The sequence below is a fragment of the Staurois parvus genome, unplaced genomic scaffold (assembly GCF_062004578.1).
Source record: "Staurois parvus isolate SC_StPar_1 unplaced genomic scaffold, SC_StPar_1.0 ptg001131l, whole genome shotgun sequence".
Classification (NCBI taxonomy): Eukaryota; Metazoa; Chordata; class Amphibia; order Anura; family Ranidae; genus Staurois; species Staurois parvus.
Window position 1 is genome coordinate 166,347 of NW_028318927.1, and position 13,110 is coordinate 179,456.

Sequence of the window (13,110 nt, forward strand, 5' to 3'; positions counted from 1 at the left end):
CAAAGCTTGCACCTTTAACAAGGAAAGTCAGCCAATAAAGGGGATCACTTAAACTCCAAACTTTGTGCACTAATCAATGGCATTTTAGAAGTTCTGGCCCTCCCAATAAAAAATATATGTTTTTGTCTGTATCCCCATTAGAGATATTTTTCATCCCTTTTCCACTCCATCCAAAACAAAATAAAAAGTTATGTCTGGAATTTGGCTTTTGACTGAACCAGCCAAGTATTAAACATTTATAAAGTTATAGGCTGTTCTTGATAGGAAGCTCCAATGTGCTTATCATGCATCAGATGTAGTGGATGCTACATTCTAGCTGGAGAGAAAGTGGTGGTTATTTCCATGTAAAAATGCTTTGTAAGAAGCCTTTCTCAACCAGGGCTCCATGAAACCCTAAGGTATCTGTAATGGAGGTATTCTTCCCACTGATCATCATGGTAATGAACGAGTTGCAGATATGTTAAATTTTGGCAGGAGCATAAGGAGCTTCCAGCCCCTAGGGGTGCCAGAAAAACACTATGAGTTTGGGACCCAACGTTTCCCTGGCACTAGGTCACACCACTCCTGCTTTTCTTGTACACCGTTCTTGGACAAGCCTTTTGGTGACCCTGGAACATCTTTATTACTGGCCGAAAGGCCTGCCATGTTTATTGCACCTAGCACTTTTTATTTATTTTTCACTATGCACAAGCACTTGCACAGCAGTTGTGTTTTTTTTTTTTTTCACTGCACAAAAACGGAGGTTGCAGGTTTATCCGGGTCTACCTTGATGTTGCTGTGTGGGGCCTTTAGAGGTCTATTTCCTCTCCCCAACTGTACGTTTCTATTTGGGAGAGCCTTCACCTAGTACTTGGAGGCTTCAGCTAATCCCTAAGGCTTGGTGTTCATTTGGTTTTGTCCACGTGAACTAGAATGTCTTGCCCCTGTCAAAAGCCTTGTGCCCCATGGAATTCAGGAGTTGAGGTTCTTTCTCTTTTGAGGTCAGACCACACTGTGCCCTTGTGCACTTAAAGTGATATTAAAGGCTTGGTTGTTTTTAATTAAATAACAAACATGTCATACTTACCTGCTCTGTGTAATGGTTTTGCACAGAGCACACCTGATCCTCCTCTCCGTGGGTGGACCTTTCAGGCCTTTCCCTCCTGCTTAGTGCCCCCCATAGCAAGCAGGTTGCTACGAGGGCACCCGAGCAGGCTCACTTCGGAGCCACTGATCAGTGTGTTCATTTGCATGTCTTGTCTGTTTCACAGCATGTCTTGGACCTGCCCCTGCATTCTCCTCATTGGCTCACTGGCTGTGATTGATGGTAGTGGGAGCCAATGTTTACCACTGCTGTCTCAGCCAGTGAGGGAAGGAGAGACCAAGGCTCTCATGCACATCACTGGACTGGGATCAGGTAAGTTTTGGGGGGAGCTGGGAGTGCTGTTGCACACAGAAGGTTTTTTACCTTCATGCATAGAATGCATGAAGGTAAAAAACTTTCAGCCTTAACAACCACTTTAATTGTGCACTGGGATTTCAGTTCACTTTTTCTGTTTACAGAGCATCAACAAGCACCAAACCACGGAGCTCCGTAAAAAAAAAAAAAATTATTGTCAGGAGTTCGCTGTAACCAAAATGTTATTTCAAGGGTTCCTTGGTGTTAAAAGGTTGGTAAAGGCCGCCTTGTAGTATGCAGACCAAAGGTCATTCAGCCTTATATTTTGGGGGTGACACAGCAAAAAGATAAAATCTGAAATCCGTTGGTTCACACCCATGGCTGTTTGTATAAAGGGCCCGGCTTAGTCATTGTTTGGAGCTTAGAATGAAAAATATTGGAATGTTTCGTTGTAAAGGCTCACGTATGGTCAGCATTAAAGAAAAAGGAAAATCTGTCAGCTTGCTGTACGTACAATGGCCATCAGTAGGAAAGAACAGACACTGGGGTTGATTTACTAAAACTGGAGAGTGCAAAATCTGCTGCAGCTGTGCCTAGAAACCAATCGGCTTCCAAGTTTTTTTTCCAAAGTTTAACTGAACAAACTGAAGTTGGAAGCTGATTGGCAACCATGCACAGCTGCACCAGATTCTGAGTGCTCCAGTTTTAGTAAATCAACCCGATTGAGTTTTTTATAATGTGTAGGTTAAGCCTAGCATCAGTTAAGTGACATTTTGTTCTGTTTTGGAAAGAGCAGAGAAGAGTCCCTATCAGGATTTAATTTCTGGGTACATACATAGGAGGTGCTAGATCTTCTATTATTAATATCCAGTGTTGAAAAAGACTGTCATTATGATCCAGCTAACTTGCTTTGGTGGAGCCACTCTCATATACCAGAGCACCCCCAAGGGGAGGAGGGGTCTTCAGAGAAGTCTAACTATATAGAAAGGAATGAGGGCTTCACAATAGTGGTCAAAGACCTATTAGATAATCACATAATCTGGCCACTCCCCCTGATGATGTCTGCTATTATGAAATGCGTCAGGTTGGGCCAGCGGAAGTTACGTCACCATGCATGTCGACACCGAAAGCGGCTTCCCGAAGGAGAAAGCTGTTGACTGGATGGTACTGAGGCTCTGTTATACTGCTTTTTTACATTCATAACAATGTGAGTGTGCATTCTGGGATGGTTTTAATAAATATCAGAATTAGCTTTACTAAACTATGAGAGTTTTCTTCCTTCTATGTGATCTATTTTGCCTGGATCTCAGTGCCGGCTGGTCCTATTGATACTTCTGAACACAGAGTTCTCCCTATTATTAGATAACCAGTAGAAAGCAAACACGTTTCAGGAGTTTAGGCACTCTCTCTTCCTCAGGGCTACAAGTTCATATGGAATCTAAAATTCATGTTATGGACAATCTGTTCTAAAATAATCTCTTTTACAAAAGGGAAAGCATAACGTTTACATTTTTTGTTTACTGAGCTCTTTGAGCATTGGTGTGATGCCCTTTCTGCATTAAGGTTTAACTTCTATCTGTGGTTCCATTGAGTACATTTTCCCTGTTTGTCTTTCTGTCATTGCGACGTCTGTCCAGGAAATGAAGGATCAGTTGTCACTGGGAGAGGAAGGCACAGGCAGAAAAAAAGTCGCAGATTACAACACTTTCTCTCTCTACTAAAATGTGCTTTTGTGCTTCTGAGCCTAATGAATAGTTTGCCCATTAAGAAGTCCCCCCCCGGGTAGGACACAGATGGGTAAAAAAAACCTGACAGTGGTCTTAACCTTTCCATGCTCAATTCAAAACCAAATAAAACAGTTTAGCTGGAGTTGGGTTTTTTGGCCAGTATGTTTTTTTAAGCTGTGGAACAGTAAGGCCACCCATACACATAGTATGATTGTCTACTGTTTCAGCTAGAAATAATCATATATCTATATACACAATAGAGGCGGACTGACCATTTGGAAACTCGGGCACTGCCCGAGGGCCCGGGGTCAGTAGGGGGCCCCATGAGATGCCCCTGGTACCTTTTTCATAGGCTTTTTTGAGTTTGGGCAAGGACACAGGAGCCCCATGATCCCCTATTGCCTGGGGGCCCCATGAGTTGTCAGTCCGCCCCTGATACACAACCAATGCAGACACCTCTAGACTAACCAATCTTTAGGGGTCATGCTGCTTTACTGCGTGATAATGGCACTCAAACACTGTTCATCCTCTTGGCTTGAATTTATTAATCCAGGACTCTTTACTTTTATTCCAGTAGATAGATTGGTAACGGCTAAATCCTTCATAAAGTGGGATTGTGTGGCCTGAAATGTGTTGGCTGCCTTCTTTTGTATGTTTTGTTTACTACAGGAAGTACTAAATATTTTTGGGATTGTTCATTTGGTGCTCTTTTTGGTTCAACTACACTTATTTCTCAAGCTTGGTGACCTCTGTCCCTGGGGGGCCCTGCTATGTGCAGAGCTGCTGAACCTAAACTTATCAGGCTCAATCAAGAACCCCCTTTCTCTTTTTGTACTAAGCTGAAGACCCATATCCAGTGCCTTGCGTCCATATTCCTTTTAATCTTTAGGGCAGACTTTCCAGGTCCATTCAGACCTTGACGCCCATGTATGTTGTGTTAACTCATGTTTTTTTACACATTAACATGAGTTGTACTAAGAAATTCAATTCAAATGATTGGGCTGGCAAGGCACCAAATCATCCAAAAAATTAACATGCACCATTTTAGGCAACTTAGTGCTCAACAACGCATGGCAGTGCATTACTGTGTATTGTGGAACGCTGCAATGCATGTGCGCTGGAGCTGCGTTGCGTTAGTGTGCTCAGTGCCATTTATGTGTTTTAACATGGGTTGTGGATTGCACATTTTACTGTAACATGCTTCGGTGGAAAAGTGTGTTCTGGCCTACCAGGATTGTGATCATCATCCAGGTAATACGCCTGGTGTCTGCTTGGAGAAAAAAAATAACAATTTGACCTATATTCATGTCAATGGGATGATCTTTCTGACATGTCTAGGGATTACCTACCACCAATTGTTGACTTTTAAGTGAAGGAGAATTAGAACATCTACCAAATATTTATTACTGTATCCTTCTTGGCCTTCTTGAGGAGATTTGCTCCACTTCCTCTTTCGACAACACAACAGGAAATAAGGAAATCTCAACTTAAGCAGCTATCCCAGAAGTGGTGGAGGTCATCTCTATGCTTGAGTAGGGATTGGGTGTGCAAAGTGGAAAGTCACAAAAGTAGAACCAAGACTTCTGAACAAACCTTCCTGCTTTTGATGCTTTCATCCTTGTGCACCCAAGAACAAAAACAGATATCCCAACCCAGCCTTTCTCAACCTTTCTATCCCAGGAAAACTTAAAATAATGTTCAGGATTTGGGGAACGCCTGCTAATATAATTTCATTTGGGGGTCAGTGGGAAAAATGCCTCTTACGCTGGTGGCCATTGGGAAGAATGTTCCCCCTTTACAGACAGCTAAAATAATCACTGGTATCATACTCTCCATGCTCTGCCAAGTGGCATTGGCCCAAGAATTATTGGAGGCACCATCAAATGGGAAGTAAATCAGACAGCTCAAGGAACCCTTAGCAGTCTCTCAAGGAACCCCAGGGTTCCACAGAACCCTGGCTGAGAATGGCTGCTCCAGCCCTTGCCCACTTTTCTATGTAAAGGGCTTGTCATATAATGTGTATCCTTGTTGGACAGATTCTGATCACTTGCTTCTTGTCCCAGTGACACAACAGGAAGCAAATAAAATGTTTTGGCTGGAGTTCCACTTTCAAGAGAAGGTTATGTTACTGTCCTTAGAAGCTGAAAAATCAGAAGAATAAAGAAACTAAGGAAGTCACATTAAAGAAAAAAAAATACATGTGAATTATCTTGTCAATTTTTCAGTTTATTCTGTAACCTCTATCGTATTCCCCTGAGCTGCTGATAAAATAGAAGACGTAACCCGGGAGAGTTGGCGGACCAGTCACTAGTTTTATGCATTTTTCTGCCCCTGAAAAGCCCAATGACCGCTCCCCATGTCCATGATGATGTTATATGGCAGTATATACATATGCGACAGCGTAGTGTTGTGTCTGAAAAAACGCAGGGCAGAGCTAAAGGACGGCAAAGCAGAAAGCTGCTTAACAACCCTTCCAATGGAACGCATTAAAGCTGAAGTTTAGATTTGGATATTTTTACTTAGTTATATTGGCCTAGCTTGAAACAAGGCAAGTGTGTATGAGCCATTCCTGTGGGATCCCCGTGGAAGCTGGAAATCAATGTAGCCAACACCACTACTCCAGTGGGCTCCACCATCTTTGGGTTCTCATGCCAAGTGGCTGCCCTGCTGCATAGTGAACACAGTAGGCCGCTCAATTGGCATGGTACCATTAACACCTTCCCGTCTGGCCTATAGCAGATTGACGGCAAGGCGGGACACTCGCCTTTGTGACTGGGTGTCATGTAATGTCCTGTCAAAACGAGCCACTCACGCGGCCGCGCGATCTGTCATCGATGACATATCACTACACCGACATGTTGCCAGTGTCGTGTGACCGCTATGACCAATCACAGCAGATCATATGTCAATTGTATACAATGGATGGCTTCCTATCATGTCATCCATTGTATACAATTATGTTGTTAGCTGTGACTGGTCAAGGCAGTCACATGATACAGACGGGGCCAATCACAGCCCATCTGTATGATGTGATCAGCTTTGCCCAATCACAGCTAATCACAACAAAAAACTGAATGAATCCGTTTCATTCAGTAACAATGATTGCAAATATCAATGAAATACATCGGTATTAGCAATCATAATGTGTTAAAAAAAAAAAATCCTGATCATTTGCCCAGAGTAGTTCAATGTTACTACGGTAACATTGTATTGCTTTGGTCACAGTGTGCTGAAAAATAAAATAGTAAAAAAAGGAAACATTTAATAAAAAATAAAAAAAAATAATAGAAACATTTGAAAAAAAAAATACAAATTCAATTATTATTATTATTTTCACCAAAGAAATGTAGCAAAATACATCTTAAACTAAATCAATGAAGAACTGTTATTCATTTCCAAAATTTTATAACAGAAACAAAGAAAAGTGCATTTTTTTCAAACGTTTCAGGTGTTTTTTGTTTTATTTATCAAAAAATAAAAAACTCGGTGGTGATTAAATACCACCAAAAGAAAGCTTTATTTGTGTGAAAAAAATGATAAAACGTTCATGTGGGTACAGTGTTGCATGACTGCGCAATTGTCATTCAAGTTGTGACAGGGCTGAAAGCTGAAAATTGGCCTGGGCAGGAAGGGGGTATAAGTGCCCTGTATTGAAGGGGTTAAGAGAACAATTTCTGTTTATCTAAAAAATTGCAAAGCGTTTTCTGGTTTAACGCAGTGGAGATTGTGATGTCGCTATCGAGAAAAAGTGTTCTCTGAATGGTGCCTGTGCTGAGTGAGCGACTTCCTGTGTTCAGGGAAGCCACTAGGCACTGGACCCATAGGTTAGTGGAGATCACTGGAGTAGCGGTGTCTAGTTTGTAAAGCGCAGAGCAAACCGTTGGCGTTATATAAATCCTGTATAATAATAGTAATAATAATAACAATAATAATAATAATAATAGTTTAGTGATTTCCAAATTCCACAGTGATCCCACAGGTATGTTATATTCATAGTTACATTGAACCAAGCTGCACCAATGTAACCATGTAAAAACCGCCATACCTAAACTGCAGCTTAAGGCCTCTGTTCACACATTTGCGATTCCAACGTTCCATTGCGACTTTGGAGTGCAACTTTGATGCAACGTTATACTCTTTGGCACTCAAGTCACATCGACGTCGCATCAAAGTAGTGCAAGAACCTTTTCAAAGTCGCTCCGACTTCACGTTACATAGTTCTGAAGGAGTGAAAACAATGGGCTGCGACTTGTCATGCGACTTTATGGGGTTTATTTACTAAAGCTGGAGAGTCCAAAATCAGACTCCCTTCTGCAACCAATCAGCTTCCAGGTTTCATTGCCAAAGCTTCATTGAACAAGCTGAGGTTAGAAGCTGATTGGTTTCTATGCAGAAGGGAGTCTGATTTTGGACTCTCCAGCTTTAGTAAATAAACCCCTATGTGTCCAAGTCTCACAAGTGTAAACAGAGCCTTAAGCACCTCCAAAACACTTTGTTGTGAAAAATGAAGTGTTATTACTGGTGTATTAATTAGGTTTTCAGCTTATATGATGTGTTTCATGAGTTATCATTTTCTGTAAGCTCGTTTTCTTGCTGGATTCCCAAAGCACAACAAGGCTCAAGATGAAGAATCCCATTATTTTCAGTGGACCCCATTCCAACCTGAGCGTTTTGCCACTTATTGCCTGTCGCCTGAAGCTCAAAAAAGCACAAGCTTCTTTGAGGCAGAATCTTGCATTTTTGACCCTACAGACTTTAGGTCCCTGAGCAATTTGAAGTGTGATGTGAAGCAGGGGCGGACTGACAACTCATGGGGCCTCCGGGCAATAGGGGATCATGGGGCCCCTGTGTCCTTGCCCAAATTCAAAAAAAGCCTATGAAAAAGGTACCAGGGGCATCTCAAGGGGCCCCCTACTGACCCCTGGCCCTCAGAAGCATTTGAACTCTGGGATATCCATTATATTCAATGGTGCCTGTTCACACCTGTGCACAGTGCTGCTTGGAGCTAGTCACTTGAAATAGTACTTTGGGCTGCTTTTGGGGCAGAGTTGCAGAGTGGGCCCCAAAAGACTTCAATGGTAGTGCTTGAAAAATGCTCAAAAATCTGCTAAAATGTGCATTTTCTTGCCTAGTAAAAAATCACTGAAGCGTAAAACATGAACAAAAAATGCTTGTACAAAAAAAAGCCCCCAAAAAACAACCAAATACATTCAGCTCCAGGGGTGGACTGACCATTCGGGAACTCGGGCACTGCCCGAGGGCCCGGGGTCAGTAGGGGTTCCCCATGAGATGCACCTGGTACCTTTCATAGATTTTTTTGGGTGTGGTTTGAGTGTGGGCGAGGACACAGGGGCCCCATGATCCCCTATTGCCTGGGGGGCCCCATGAGTTGTCAGTCCGCCCCTGTTCAGTTAATGTGTGAATGGGGCCTTAAAAGCTATAAAAATGAGAGTTTACGTGTGCTCCAATTTAGGCTACATTCACACCTAAGCATTGCGGTTTTATGCAATTTTTTTTGTGTTTTTGTGAGCAGAATTCCATGTTTTTGCAGCTTTTGTCAGATGTTTTTTAGGCGTTTTTCAACTAAACATTTGTTATGTGACTAATGGAAAGCTGAAAAAAGGTGGCAGAGAGCTGCTCTTTGAGCTGAAAACTCACGACAAAACGCTTAAAAACGATCATTTTTATGCATTTTTCCAAGCATTTTTGAGTGTTTTTATGAGCTGAATTGCATGTTTTTGCAACTCTTGTCAGATGTTTTTAGGCGTTTTCAACTAGACATTTGTTAGGTGGCCAATGTAAAGCTGAAAAAGGTGGCAGAGAGCTGCTCTTTGAGCTGAAAACTCATGACAAAATGCTTGAAAATGATCATTTTTATGCATTTTTTTCAAGAATTTTTGAGTGTTTTTATGAGCTGAATTGCATGTTTTTGCAGCTTTTGTCAGATGTTTTTTAGGCGTTTTTCAACTAGACATTTGTTAGGTGGCCAATGTAAAGCTGAAAAAGGTGGCAGAGAGCTGTTCTTTGAGCTGAAAACTCACGACAAAACGCTCAAAAACGATCATTTTTATGCATTATTTTCCAAGCGTTTGTGCGTGTTTTTATGAGCTGAATTGCATGTTTTTGCAACTTTTGTCAGATGTTTTTAGGCGTTTTCAACTAGACATTTTTTATGTGGCCGATGGAAAGCTGAAAAAGCAGAGAGTCATGACGAACACGCCCGAAAACTATCATGTCACGCTTTTTAGGCATTTTCATTGAAGTCAATGGGGCCAAGAATGCTGAATTCTGCCTGAAAAGTAGCTCATTAACTTTTTTTGAAGCGACAGGCGTTTTACTACAAGCAACAGAACTCTCAGGTGTAAGCAAAGGCTATTGAAAACAATAGGTTTTGGCTTGTTGAGTGTTTTTGAGCTACAAGCTACAGAACGCTCAAGTGTGAATGGGGGATTAAAATGGAACTTTAGTCAGAAAATTAACTCCTGCTAGATCACGTCAGGTGGGTCCCTTTTGCAGGTATAGCTATGTAAATCATTAGAAATAAGTGCCTATACTGTTTAAAATCCAGCAATGCGCTGTCTCACCCTGCTCTGCACATGCTCAGTTGCTCTCTATTTTTCAGCACTGTGCCGAAAATGTCTAGGCTGATCTGCTGACAACCAAAAGATTTACTGCTGCTCAGAGGGTTTGGGCTTCAGCAAAATGGCGGCCTCCAACAAGAATGGCCAAAAGTGGGCACAAACCTTTGGGACCACTTTTGTGGGATTGCGGCCACCCCCCACCCCTCCACTCTCAAGTGGGCTTGTTTGAAGTTGTAAATGGTGGGTTTGTCACGTGTGGGGAAATTTGGTGTTGGCCCCTTTAAATTTTGTTAAGCAGGGATCCAATCGTGAGTCACGGAAGTTTTTGGAGAATTGGCGGACAGGATATAAGGGGCACCTGGATCGTTTGCGATCAGTGGCCAGCCTGCAAGCACAAGAGCTCCCCCCCCCCCTTTTTTTTGTGTGGTGCTGGCACCCTGGAGTCCGGGGGGGACATTTTCAGAGTTCAGATGTTGTATGTGATGGCTTGAGTTCCAATTACTGAGCCAGAAGAGGGTGATTTATTGTATTTTGCATGTTGAATCTCATCAATGGTTATTTTAGTATGTACATGGTTTATTTGTGTAACACCAATAAAGTGACGGCCAATTCTCGCCACAATCTGCCTAATGGTTTCTTCTCTTTAATTGGTCGTATTTGGGGAATGTTCTGGTTGTGGGGGGAGGGGATGCGGTCTGCAATCCCATAAACAGGGACTATGTTGGAGGCAATTTAGAGCACACACTAATTTCGGTAGCGTAATTATTAATGCGGAATGTATGTTCCTTGCTAAAGAACATTATCTTTTATCAAGTTGTTATGGGTAAAGTTCTGCTTTAAGTCTTTGGGGCCCAAAATGCGCAATTCTGTTCCTGTACTACAAGTTGCGCAGACAGTTGCCCAAGAAAGCCATCTGTAAATCGGCTGGCTAAGCTCACGTGTGAGTAGGGGCTTAGGTCCCAATCCAAGGGAGGAGATATACAGTACATTAAAAACATGCCTCACCGTACAAAAAAACCCGCAAATTTGAAAACCACATATAAAGGCAAAGTGCGTTTTTAAAGCCATCGCAAGCAGAAAGTTTTTAATACTGGCGTAGACATACAATGAGTCTGTCTCTCCACTTTTTATATCGGCTCCCTCTTATATTGGAGCCATTCCAACCCCTCCACATCATGACTTCTAGAACCGCCATGGTAACATGCATACAGGATGGAAGAATCGTGATGAAAAGATGATTAAAAAAAAAAAAAAAAGAACAAAAGGCCTTCCTTTGCTACTCTTCTATGCAGCATCACATCTAATGCAACGTCCACTTTAAGGGGTGTATTTATAAAAAAAAAAAAAAAAAAATGGCCGAGCTATTCATCCTGTGAAACCTCATGTAAATTTGTTATGTGCAAATGCCGGCAAAGTCGTATTTTCTCTCCAGGTCAGATGTTCTTCAACTGTATGAGAATCCTAGATTGTAAGGTCCAAGGAGCAGGGCCCTCCTTTCCCTCTTGTATTGAACTGTATTGTTGCTGTATTGTCTCCCTTTATATTGTAAAGCGCTGAGCAAACTGTTGGCGCTCTATAAATCCTGTATAATAATAATAATATATAAATCCTGTACAATAATAATTATAATAATAGTATAAATCTGTAAAATACCATATGGCCACTAGATGGAGCTGACTGGAGTATTTATTTACTATGATCCTCAGCGCCATCTAATGGCCATAATGTGAAGAACATCTGACCTGGGGAGAAAACAGGTAACATTAGATTTTACCAGCATTCACAAAAACAGCCTGGTGACATTCGATTTTGCCCTCGCAGAATGAATGTACAGGCAGTTTCGCAGAATGAATGTACAGGCAGTTTCGCAGGATAAATAGCTCTGCAGATTTTTTTTTATACAAATGCCCCCCCTAAGGGATATTTTGAAGTATACCATGCTATGGGGTGTTAGCTTCCAGATTAGGCACAGCTGTTGGTTAGTATAACTAGGCATTGCAGGTAGGGGGTATGGTAGATTAATGGTGTATTAGGAATTAGGGGCAGTGTATTAGGTATTAGGTTGAGTCGCGTTTAGTAAATAGTGAATTATAGGTTAGGGAATATCACTGACTTACTTGAGACTGCTGGGGGAGGTTCAGAAAGTTGCTGTCTCGTGATCCAATTGTGACAAACCTGTTGGACCCGGCGGGGGGAGGCGCTGAGAATGCTACACAACAACACAACACAGTGACACAATGTGACAGCAACACCATGGGATGAGGCAAAAAAAAAACAAAAAAACAATGGAGCAGCACAATAAAAACAACACAGTGACAAGATAAAACAACAATGGTAGCAACAAAAGCATGCAACACGGCCACGAGACAATAAAAAAACAAAACAAAAAAAAAAACATAAAATGTCATGTTCAGGACAAATGGTAATGCAGGTACACATGGTATGTAACACAGAAATGACGGGTCAGTTGTAACACATGCGCACACAATAACACATGGGGAAAAAGAGAGAGAAAGAGATAAGCAATCAGACACAAAACCAAATACATCACAACTCTCCCTACACAAACACACACAGATCTACACCCGAGACGTGTGTATACAGCGACCAGCGCGTCCCCCGCTATGTGTGTGTTGCTGACTACACCGGATACACCGGTGGTATCCTAGATCTATCACACCGTACAACCGATTGCACCTTCTTCTATAATATGTAACCGGCAGTGATGTTGAGCTACCTACAGGAGCCAATCAGAAACAGAAAAATCAAATTTGATGCCTACTTGCCCTTAAAACTGCCCATACACGGAGCACATTTCACCCGAGTCCCCCCAAAAATTTGAGCCATAGGTGACACCTCCTCCCCACCCCCACCCCAACACTCTCAACATCCTTTGATCTACAGCCAACCAGCTGCAGTTGATGTTTGGGTATTCTGACAACCGCGGCTGACGGCTGTCAGAATACAAGAGTTAGCAGCTGGAGAGTCGTCCGTTTGTGCCGTTTAGTATGGATGGGGGAAGCAATAGGTTTCTTTTGTTTTAGATGTATTTATAAAACATTTGCAGAGCTGTTGCTCTTGTGAAATTTGTACATTGGTTCTGTGCACATTCCGGCAAAATCGAATGTTATTCGGCTATTGTCTCTCCAGGTCAAATGTCTTACATTCATAAGAATAGCATGAATCAGGAACATTACTGCATTATGGTCACTAGATGATGCCGAAGAGCATAGGAGTTAAGTATTTATCATTAGCGCCATCCAGTGGAAGATTGTGAGAAATAAATATTTATTTCCTACGTACGACCACTAGATGGAGCTGAAGATCATAGGAGCTAAGTATTTATCATTAGCACCATCCATTGGAAGATCTTGAGAAATACGTTTTTATTTCCTTTGATTGGCCACTAGATGGAGCTGAAGAG

At 42.0% G+C, this 13,110-nt stretch overlaps 1 protein-coding gene across 9 annotated transcripts in view; it reads right to left on the bottom strand.

Annotated features, from left to right (window-relative positions):
- NFIX (nuclear factor I X) overlaps positions 1-13,110 on the bottom strand; it is a 326,337-nt gene that overhangs the window by 18,154 nt on the left and 295,073 nt on the right. For 7 of the 9 annotated variants that reach the window (XM_089659080.1, XM_089659085.1, XM_089659082.1 and 4 more), the window contains one exon: positions 11,804-11,895. The exons of the other annotated variants lie outside the window; for them this stretch is intronic. In XM_089659080.1, the coding sequence (XP_089515206.1) occupies positions 11,804-11,895 (92 nt within the window). The remainder of the gene's footprint in view (positions 1-11,803; positions 11,896-13,110) is intronic. 9 annotated transcript variants of the gene reach the window in all.